This window comes from Bombina bombina, chromosome 3 (genome assembly GCF_027579735.1).
Source record: "Bombina bombina isolate aBomBom1 chromosome 3, aBomBom1.pri, whole genome shotgun sequence".
Classification (NCBI taxonomy): Eukaryota; Metazoa; Chordata; class Amphibia; order Anura; family Bombinatoridae; genus Bombina; species Bombina bombina.
The window spans coordinates 563,923,178-563,935,257 of NC_069501.1; the positions used below are offsets into that span (position 1 = coordinate 563,923,178).

The following is a 12,080-nucleotide window of genomic DNA, read 5'->3' on the forward strand; positions in this document are numbered from 1 at the left end:
ATTTTCCTAAAACTTTGGGGCTTGGTTAAGACTGAAAATCAGAGCAATGTTATTTAAGAATAAGCAAAACTATCCATTTAAAAAAAAAACTGTATGGGCTATAAATATGGATCATCTACCAAACATTTATGCAAAGAAAAATCTAGTGTATAATGTCCCTTTAATGTTTGTTGGCTCTAATGCCCTGGCACATATTTGAAATAAGGCAGATGGAGACCCTGCATCTTTAATGCCCTCACTGTCCCTGTTGTCACAGCTTAGAAAGTGGCTCTGTGTGAGTGTCAAACTCTTAGCAGAAGTGGCTAGTTGTGAACAATGATTTTTGAGATCGTGTAGAATGGATGTTGGGGTTAATATGGGTCGGACTCGTAAACCCTGGTAATAAATTGGGATACAGAAGCTGGAAACCCTGTGATGTTAACCCCTTTCATGCCATTGCCTGCACTCTCCCCACTGTCACAAGTAGTCCTGTGTGTGGCAAATTGGAGGTAGAGGTTGGCGTTTAGCCCTGTCTGGAGTAAATATACTGTCATGTTTAATTAACCCTGTGTTGTATACTAGTAGTACTGGTTATAGTGATAAGGGTTAGGGGAAAAGTGTGTCTATATTATTTAGATTTCACAGTGCTTTTATTTTCCAGCTTTGAAGACTTTTACATCTGTAACATAATCATTTATATCAAGGATACATTCAGAATCATGTTAAAAAGAATCCCATTTAAAGAATCTAATGTGTATTGTGTGTGTATATTATTTAGATTTCACAGTGCTTTTATTTTCCAGCTTTGAAGACTTTTACAACTGTAACATAATTATTTATATCAAGGATAAACCAGTGAGGTGTATCTGCATATTTTATTCAACAAAAGGATGCTAGTTTTTTCTTCATTGCCAAACAAAATGAATGCTCATGAAGATTTTATACATTTATCAAGACAAATTATACAATGTTGTGATTGTGGGAAGGGCATAGCCTGACCAAGTCCTTTCCCACACTTGAGTCGCTGGCATTGAAGAGGTTAAGAACATCCCTGCACGCTTCATTTGTAGGATACCACACACAATCTGCATCAGTCTGCATTTATTCCGCAATAACAATAGAGATCTGGCAGCTGGTACTCATACCCTGGGGTGTACAGTGGGGGGTGTCGGGCAGCCAGGAGGCGATTTCAGTTACGACGTCCTCCCTTCCCCACACACAGCAACTGGCCAGGGAACAGTGAAATGCTGCTCGCTGCCCGCTACAGAGGCAGAGGGGAGGGTGAATCCCTATAGGGTGGGTGTGTGGTTTGTCCTCCCTTACTGCCACTCCTATCCCCCCCAACGCACACTCTTGTACACAAAACACACAATAGACCAACACAAAGAGGACACAAGCTTCAGAGCTCCTCCTCTCCTACATGGGATGCAGATTTGTTGGGTGGCGTTCGTAATCATGGTCCTATAATCCTCCAGGCCTTTTTTTTTTTTTTTTTTTTTTGTAAAGATGGATCATACACTGGGTTGAGGAGCTCACATTTTGTGAGGATTTATCCTCCGGATTGAGACATCTGTGTATAAGCTCGGGGCATAGCTGGTCACTATGGGCAAATGCACGGGGAAATGCACCTTGGTTGGAATCTGTTGTCTGCAACTGGTGAGTACAAATCCCCATTATAAGAATGGATGGGCAGTCATAGTGATAGTAATATCTTCATTGTTGTGATTTTCAAATCACTTGTGAGTTTTAGCCTAGATTTAGACTGTATCCATGAACCGTATACTTCCTATGACATTAGTAGTCCTTTGTACTGGATCACAACCACTGTGTATAAGAGGAAGCTTTATTTCAGGGGCTATCAATCTGCAAATACAACACACACACACTATATATATATATATATATATATATATATATATATATATATATATATATATATATATATATATATATAGTATATATAGTATATATTGTTTAAAAGCACTATCAGTAAAAGGTATTTTATATATAATGTGTGGGTGTATTTATATATATATATATATATATATATATATATATATATAGAATGTAAGTCTGTAAAAAGCAAGAAAAAAAGTCTTAATGTGTTCAAAAGTTTTATTATAGATTTCTACACAATTATATGTGTGTATAATAGTTTTAATATCTTCTGCTTTTAATGTACTATTTAATGATTGAAGTGTTCCTGAATGAACTTGCTTTTGTGTGTGTTTAGGGAAAAAAGGGAAGTTTCTATGAAAGATGAGATGTTTGTACATATTCATATTCACAGTTCCAGAGATTAATTTAGTATTCATTGTATTTAATTTATTCAGATATAAGACTCAAGAGACTAAATAAAATAAAAAATTAAAGATAGATGTATTTAAATTAGCCAGCTATAATTGGGTGCCTTATACATGGATATTAACAGAACAGTATAATTGCAGACACAGTAAAAAACCTCATAGTACATTTAAGGAAAGAGTTTATTAATGCAAATCATATTAAACAAAGTCTTGACAAGTTTATATGAAATTTAGAAGCCAGACAGAATATTGAGAGGTCAAACACACTATTTTTAGGAGACAATGAATACATTTATACATAATCATATATAGGAGCAGATTTATCACCGTGCAAACAGACAAGGTGCACATGTAGTGAACACAATTGTGTGCCGACATTGCAAATTGTGAGGTGCTCTTGATCCCCATATTTATTGCTCGTGCAATGCTGCTCTCCCCTGTACTTGCGCAAGCAATTGTGTTAGAGCAGGGCTTGTCAATCACCCTGGGCAGATCAGTCCTAGGTGATTTTCATCTGCCAGCTCTAAGTTGGCAGTGAGGGTTTAGGAAGCAGAGGTGTAAACCACTGTTTCATAAATATCAGTTGCAGGCTCATATGAGTGCGCCTTCAACTATTAAGGGCTTTCGTCTCTTGATAAATCTCCCCCATAGTATAACCGAAAAATGGAAACACATAAGTACAGTTTTAGGAGGTGTGTGGCTCCTGAGATTTTTTGAGCCTTGCTTTTAAGGCATATGGTCAAGTTTTATTTTGTTTTTATTTATTTATTTGGTAGAACAGTATAAGAATAAATGCCCGATAATTCACTCGTATATTAAAGGGACACTCAAGTCAAAATTAACTTTTATGATTTAGAAAGAGCATGCAGTTTTAAAGGGACAGTCTATTCCAAAATTGTTATTGTTTAAAATGATAGATAAACCCTTTATTACACATTCTCCAGTTACCTTGTATCTAAGCCTCTTTTGACAGCCCCCTGATCACATGGCTATTTATTTATTATCTATTCACTTGCATTTTAGCTAATTAGTGCAGTGTCAGCCACAACTCCACGAGAGAGAGCACAATGTTATCTATATGGCTCACATTGATAGCAGTCTCTTGTGAAAAGTTAGTAAAGCATGTGATAAGAGGCTGTTTGTAGTGGCTTAGAAACAGGCAGACATTTAGAGGTTTAAATGTTTTAAAGTATATTAAAGGGAATGTAAATTTTGATGCTAAAGTGCCCTTTTTTAAAAATTTGATTAAAAACAGGGGCACTTTAATTCATCAAAATTTACATTTCTCTCGTGTTGTGAAAAAAACTTACCCTTTAAACTTGACAGCAGCTCCAGCTTCCTCCGGTCGTCGCAAGCCATTTCTGATGTCAGAAATGATGGATAGGTCATCCTCCAATCACGGCTTCCCCCTCAGGGGAATCAGTGTCTGACTCAATGCCGTGATTGGAGGAAGCCAGATTCCTAATTTTAGACCCAGGAAGAGGCTTTGCGACGGGTGGAGGAAGCTGGAGCTGCTGTCAAGATTAAAAGGTAAGTTTTTTTTACAGCACGAGTGAAATGTAAATTTTGATGAATTAAAGTGCCCCTGTTTTTAATCGAATTTTTAAAAACCGGGCACTTAAAGGAACAGTATACACTCATTTTCATATAACTGCATGTAATAGACACTACTATAAAGAATAAGATGCACAGATACTTATATAAAAATCCAGTATAAAACTGTTTAAAAACGTACTTAGAAGCTGTTAGTTTGGCTCTGTTGAAAAGGTAGCTGGAAAGCCCACTGCAAGTGGCAAATAAGACACTCCCCCCTCCCCCTTCTTTTGCATATGAAAAGACCCTTTACACAAACAGGAGCAAGCTGGAGAAGGTAGCTGACAGTATTCACATAAAACTTTGGGGCTTGGTTAGGAGTCTGAAAATCAGAGCAATGTTATTTAAAAATAAGCAAAACTATACATTTATTTTTAAAAAAAAACTTTATGGGCTATATAAATAGATCATCTACAAAACATTTATGCAAAGAAAAAATGAGTGTATAATGTCCCTTTAAGCATCAAAATTTACATTCACTTAAAGGGACAGTATACTGTAAAATAGTTTTTCCCTTAATGTGTTTACAATTGCTTATTTTACCAACTGCAGAGTAAAAAATGTATGAAAATTAGCTTTTTAAGGCTTATTTGTGTATATTAAAGCTCTGATTTTGTGTTTTGAAGTCACAACCTAATAAAATAGGTTGAGCTTGTAGGTATAATCAGATCTCATTACTGTATCACATTGTGCACATATACCTGCTTCTTTATCTTATATCTGTCCTTAAAACAATCACCAGTACTTTGAGAGAACAATGAAAATTCAACATTGTATTACCTTATCTCTGTTATATCCGACTGGGAGTGTAATTTCTTCTGCTGGCTGTGTTTACAAAGCTTATCTATAGCTGGTACGCGCGGCCACAAACTTTCAGAATAGGTGGGGATACCACATGCTAAATCAACAATTTCAAATGTCAATATAAGGGTAAAGGAGCTACTTGTAAATAATTTAATACACTCCAGCAGGTAAAGTGGATCATTGGGAACAAATTAAAGGGGAGAAAATATGGGACAGTCTACACAAAAAAGTGTTATTGTTTAAAAAGATAGATAATGCCTTTACTACCCATTCCCCAGCTTTGCACAACCAACATTGTTATATTAATATACTTTATAACATTTAAACCTCAAAAATTTCTGCCTTTTTCAAAGGCTCTATTGACAGCCTCTTAATCACATGCTTTTGTATTTGCTTTTCACAACAGGAGACTGCTAGTTCATGTTGGCCATATAGATAACAATTTGTTCATGCCGGGGAGTTATTTAAGAGTTAGCACAACACAATGCTAAATGTAACTCAATAGATTTTAAATAGTCACAGTCATGTGATCAGGGGCCTGTCAGAAGATGCTTAGATACAAGTTAATAACAGAGGTAAAATTATATTAATATAACTGTGTTAGTTGTGCAAAACTGGGGAATGGGTAATAAAGGGATTATCTATCTTTTAAAACAATAAAAATTCTATTGTATAACTGTCCCTTTAATATAACAATGTTGGTTGGGCAAAATTGGGGAATGGATAGAAAAGGCGTTATCTATCTTTTTAAACAATAACAATTTTGGTGTTGACTGTCTCTTTAAAGGGACAATCTACACCAGAATTTTTATTGTTTTAAAAGATAGATAATCCCTTTATTACCCATTTCCCAGTTTTGCATAACCAACACAGTTATAATAATATACTTTTAACCTCTGTGATTATCTTGTATCTAAGCCTCTGCAAACTGCCCCGTTTTTCAGTTCTTTTGACAGACTTGCAGTCTAGCCAATCAGTGCCTGCTCACAGATAACTTCTCGTGCACGAGCACAGTGTTATCTATATGAAATATGTGAACTAACACCCTCTAGTGGTGAAAAACTGTTAAAATGCAATCTGAAAGAGGTGGGTTTTAAGGTCTAAGAAATTAGCATATGAACCTCCTAGGTTAAGCTTTCAACTAAGAATACCAAGAGAACAAAGCAAAATTGGTGATAAAAGTAAATTGGAAAATTGTTTAAAATTACATGCTCTATCTGAATCATGAAAGTTTATTTTGGCCTAGACTGTCCCTTTAAGACACTTTCCAACATACTTCCATTATTAAATTTTGCACAGTCTTTTTATAAAAACACTTTCTAGTGAACAAGATACTACTGAGCATGTGCACAAGCTCACAGGGTATACGTATACTAGTCTGTGATTGGCTGATGTCTGTCACATGATACAGGGAAATGAGAAAAAAATTCTACTGCTTATTTGAAATTCAGATTGGGTGTGAAATCATTGTGTTTTTATTATGCACTTATTTTGCAATTCTACTGCATTGAGTGGTGTTTGATTTACATACATAGTAGAAATAGTGTGTTAATCTGTGCCGGAGTCCATAAATATCCATTATTCATTTCCTGGGGGGAAGTACTAGTAAGCAAAAAGGGAACCTTTAATGGCTAGAAATATTACTGACCATTCCTAGCAACATGCTGGTCATTTATAGTCTATAGATACGCATCCTATCCATATAATGCAGTTTGTACATTGCCAGTGTATTGATACAAAAGATAAATATATAGAGCTGTGTGTTCATTTTCTAAATATAGATTTTCATCATGAATCTACACAACACAAAACGAATATACAAATTTATACATACAGTAGAATGCAATAAAAAACAGCAACTGAATATGCTAAAAATATTGTTAAGAATAAAAGGACATTAAAGGGACATGACACCCAACATTTTTCTTTCATGATTCAAACAGAGATTGTGATTTTAATCAACTTTCAGTTTACTTCTATTATCTAATTTGCTTTATTCTCTTGGTATCCTTCATTGTAAAGCATACCTAGGTAGGTTCAGGAGCAGCAGTGCATTGCTGGTAGCGAGCTGGTGACTGCACATATATGCCTCTTGTAGTTGGTTCTCCAATTGTGTTCAGCTAGCTCCCAGTAGTGCACTGTTGCTCCTTCAACAAACAATACCAAGAGAATGAAGCAAATTTGATAATAGAAGCAAATTGGAAAGTTGTTTAAAATCACCCTGTCTATCTGAATTATGAAAGAAACATTTTGGGGTTTGTGTCCCTTTAAAGTGATGTCAAATAAGGCAATATTTACTAAGTTATTTTAAAGGGACACTGAACCCAATTTTTTTCTTTCGTGATTCAGATAGAGCATGCAATTTTAAGCAACTTTCTAATTTACTCCTATTATCAAATTTTCTTCATTCTCTTGGTATCTTTATTTGATAAAGCAGGAATGTAAGTTTAGATGCCGGCCCATTTTTGGTGAACAACCTGGGTTGTTCTTGCTGATTGGTGGATAAATTCATCCACCAATAAAAAAGTGCTGTCCACAGTCTGAACCAAAAAAAAGCTTAGATGCCTTCTTTTTCAAATAAAGATAGCAAGAGAATGAATAAAATATGATAAAAGGAGTAAATTAGAAAGTTGCTTAAAACTGCATGCTCTATCTGAATCACAAAAGAAAAAATTGGGTTCAGTGTCCCTTTATTATACTTTCCCTCCTGAAACCATTGACTTGCTCTGTGTGCATTTGTGAGCTCATGCAAATGTGTATGTATTTTACAGGGTGCATGTGGCTTTTCATCATTATGTCTGTGTTTCCTATTAGTTAACTAAATCTTTTACAACTGTGCACCTTGTTTGTTTTGTTTTTTCTCTTTCAAACTTGGCATTTGGTTACTCGTAACTGGTTGTGATTTTGTGTGTGAATGCATTTTAACAGTTTTCCACCACTAGATGGTGTTAGTTCATGTGTTTCATATAGATAACACTGTGCTCATGCACGTGAAGTTATCTGGGAGCAGGCACTGATTGGCTAAACTGCAAGTCTGTCAAAAGAACTGAAATAAAGGGGCAGTTTGCAGAGGCTTAGATACAAGATAATCACAGAGGTTAAAAGTATATTAAAGGACCAGTTAACACATTAGATTTGCATAATCAACAAATGCAAGATAACAAGACAATGCAATAGCACTTAGTCTGAACTTCAAATGAGTAGTAGATTTTTTTATAACAAATTTCAAAGTTATGTATATTTCTTGCACATGCTCAGTAGGATCTGGTGACTCAAAAATTGTAAATATAAAAGACTGTGCACATTTTTTTTAATGGAAGTAAATTGGAAAGTTGTTTAAAATTACATGCTGTATCTGAATCATGAAAATTGAATTTAACCTGAATGTCCCTTTAATATAACTGTGTTGGTTATGCAAAACTGGGGAATGGGTAATAAAGGGATTATCTATCTTTTAAAACAATGAAAATTCTGGTGTAGACTGTCCCTTTAAAGTGGGTATGGAAGTCAAAATTTAACTTTCACAATTGCAATAACTTATGGGCCAGATTACACGTGGAGTGCGAAATATCACTTTTGTGAATTCTCAGCAGCCCTAAGACAGCAATTAGGTTAAACAAATTCAGTGTTAAACTTTTTACTGACCACCCAGCTAATAAATCTAATGTGTATAAGTAAACTAACATTAAAAGTATCTAGCAAAGAATTCTAGTTTTGCCCTAGACCGGCTTAGCACATTTGCATTATACAGTGTGAATTATTTTAGCCTAGAACCTAATAGAAATCTTTTATACATCCATTATATCCCAAGTGATTACTGTAGCGTGCACCAGGCTAATGCTCACGTGATATTAGCCATTGACTTATATACCAGTACAAAAAAAAAAAAAAATTTTTAGCTTCATTTTAAATCTGGCCCAAAGTGTTTAAACACTTAAAGGGACACTCAATCAAAATTAAACTTTCATTATTTAGATAGAGCATGCAATTTTAAACAACTTTACAATTTACTTCCATTAACAAAATGTGCACAGTCTTTTTATATTTAAACTTTTTGAGTCACCAGCTCCTACTGAGCATGTGCAAGAATAAGTGTGTATGCATTTGTGAATGGCTGATTGCTGTCACATGGTACGTGTATGCATTTGTGATTGGCTGATGGCTGTCACATGGTACAGGGGGAGTGGAAAAAGAAATAACTTTTAAAATTGTCAGAAAAAAAATCTACTACTCATTTGAAGTTCAGACTAAGTGCTATTGCATTGTCTTGTTATCTTGCATTTGTTGATTATGGAAATCTACAGTGTTGACTGGTCCTTTAAGCAAGCCACTACAATCTGAAACATAATATGCCGGCCAGTTTTGATCTAAACTTGAACAATAATGTCCTGTCTCTATCTACAAAATTATATCTGTCAAATTATTAAAAAAAATAAGATTTCCATGTAATTTATATACAAAGCGATTTATAAAAACTGTGTTTCATACAGGTCCCTTTATAATTTAATAGCCAATCAGACTAAAGTATGTTGTCTCATTTATGATACCATAAATATAACTGTAATTGAATACTGCTCTGTAAAATGTTTAGTAGAAACTATGCAATGATATATATGCATAGGAAAAAGCCGCTTTTTTAAAATCATTCAGAGTATCTATATACACTGATTATGATCTATCTGCAGCATATAATGGTGCTGAGTGTCTGCAGTAATTGAGGGGAATCTCATGTTCCCATCCCATGCAATACTAAAATTCCCAAGCTCCCTTGGCTTTTGACCTTTCATCTCTGTTTCCCAAGCCCCCCTATCTGTCATGTCTTGACCCTGGATATGAACACAAACCTCTTGTTTAAACATTCCTGCACTTAAAGAGACAGCTGCTTGTATACATGGTTTATGGCTATTAAACACAAGTAACTGTTGTAAGTGTGGTTTATATATATATATATATATATATATATATATATATATATATATATATATATACTGTATATATACACACATACCCCCAGACTAGTAAATATTTCAGAGGACAAGTAAAAAATTGGGCTTTTTGCTATATTTACAGTAATCCTGCATATGCTAGTAACTTTCTGTTTCCTGGGACTAGCACTATTTTGTCACTCATTAATAAAGGAATATTTTTCAAACCCGTGTATAAATTAGTGTGTGTGTATCTTGAAAACTTCTTACAGCCAGGCACATAAATGTAGACATAAATATTAACCACTCCTTCTGTGAGCCTTATACAGAGCAGTGATAATCCTTTGTAGGTATCAGTAATTAACCCTTTCTAGCCAAATAATGATTAACCCCTCCATTGCATATGTATATGTGTGTGTTCTCCACAGAGAATGTTGCCAGCCAGGTGGCACTATGAAGTAGCCGGGTGTGGGCAGTAAAATATTTTGCAATATTATAGCATTTTTTTTAATTTGTAAATTCTTCTTAAACTATCCAAAGCACAGATTAATTGCAAAATGTAATATTCATAATATTCTGTGCAACAAATATAAAAAACGTTTAATAGCCTTTCCGAGCTGCAGCAGAGCGGCCGCCATGAGTATGCTCAGGCTTCAGAAGAGGCTCGACTCCAGCGTTCTGCGCTGTGGCAAGAAAAAAGTATGGTTGGATCCAAATGAAACAAATGAGATCGCTAATGCCAACTCACGTCAGTAGATCCACAAGTTGGTTAAAGATGGTCTGATCATCTGTAAACCAGTGACTGTCCATTCCCGTGCACGCTGCCGCAAGAACACCCTTGCACTTAGAAAGGGCAGACATATGGGCATCGGCAAGAGAATGGGTACAGCAAACGCCCGTATGCCACAAGCTGAAGGCAGACAAAGCTCGCAAGAAGTTGTTGACTGACCAAGCCGAAGCTCGTAGATCCAAGACCAAGGAAGCGATAAAGCGCTGTGAAGAGAGGCTACAAGCCAAGAGAGAGGAAATGATCAAAACTCTTTCAAAGGAAGAGGAGTCTAGCAAGAAATAAACCCCACCATCCAATTGTGTGTGTAAATATAATGCTGGTCAGTTTTCTCAATAAAACTTCCTCATCCTCAACCCATCAAATAAAAAAAAGTTTAATATTGGCTAATTTAAGGTTAACATTGGCCCACCAGCTGGGTGGTGTGCCCATTAGGTCCTGGGGAGAGCATGTATGTAAGTGTGTACATATGTGTATATATGTGTGTGTGTGTGTGTGTATATATATATATATATATATATATATATATATACTGTATATATATATATGTTTGATGTTTAAATATCTCACGCTTTTCAAGTATTGTGTTTAACCACAACAATCCCCATTTATGGATTGGGAGCAGCAAAAAAAGCATTTCTAGACAGCTGTTTCGAGTTTATTAGCTCACATCATCAGAAGAAAGGTTTAATTTGCTGCTTGGAAAAAGCAATATAGATATACCTATATATGCTTGCAAATAGCGTGACATATTGTATATCTAATTTGCATATCTCACCCAGGGTTCCTTGGTGCACATTGGTAACAATGTATACAAAGTAATTCTGGGGATAAGCAAGTGGGATACTTGCATATATTTGCTAATTTTCTATACAATAATTCTATGGCTCTTACTTTATGAAATGGATGATTTTAATTTTGTGCTTTTATCTACATCATAACTCAAATAAGTATTGCTTTTTCTCTGGAAATAAGCTTTAACAATCTGCAAAATAACCATAGCTTCTGCTCATGAGAGTTAAAATTCTTGAAACAGCTGTCCAGAGGTGTTTTTTATTGCACCCACCCCATAAAGGGGAATGTTTTGCATCCAGTGAGAAATGTAGGTGGTGCTTTCAGTTGAAAGTCTTAGTCAAATCAAGCTTTTTTCTGCATTTAAGAATGTACAGTGAAAATAATGTTAAATAAGGCACATAAAGGGTTAATTATTCCTGCTCAGTTCTTTTGCACAGTTCATTTGATTAAAGAAAGTCTGTTTTCTACTTAGTTACACTCAGAAAGGCAGAGAGTGAGAAACACTGTAGTTTCTAAAAAATTAATAATATACTGAATTAGTTCTCAGCTGAAAAACAGATTTGATGTAGGGTGCACGGGTTTAGCAGCTGGTGCAGTAGCAAGAGAAAATCATTTGGTCATTCACATGACTCTCCCTAGCTAACTGTGATTATCCATGTTAAAGTGGACATAAAGTTTCAAATGATTAAATACCTCTTTGTTGGTGTTTGTTAATAGCTCTATTTATGGGTTTTTTTCTTCACATCACACAACTATGTATTTACTTATCTGAATGTAAAGACACATTTGAGATCCTACCCTGTCAAAGGGATGTGGTTGGAAGGGCCAGCGTAAATGAGTTCAGTATTAAAATTATCTTTCATTGATTAGATAAAGCATCAGCAATTTAGA

General features: G+C 35.1%; 1 protein-coding gene and 1 pseudogene across 1 annotated transcript in view; both read left to right on the top strand.

Annotated features, from left to right (window-relative positions):
* The first annotated feature begins 917 nt into the window (after positions 1-917).
* The window catches only part of NKAIN1 (sodium/potassium transporting ATPase interacting 1), a 78,960-nt gene continuing 67,797 nt past the window's right edge, over positions 918-12,080 (top strand). Inside the window, exon 1 of the mRNA XM_053707104.1 lies at positions 918-1,635. Coding sequence (XP_053563079.1) covers positions 1,582-1,635 — 54 coding nt within the window. The 5' untranslated portion in view covers positions 918-1,581. The remainder of the gene's footprint in view (positions 1,636-12,080) is intronic.
* LOC128653682 (60S ribosomal protein L19-like) lies at positions 10,222-10,746 on the top strand (annotated as a pseudogene).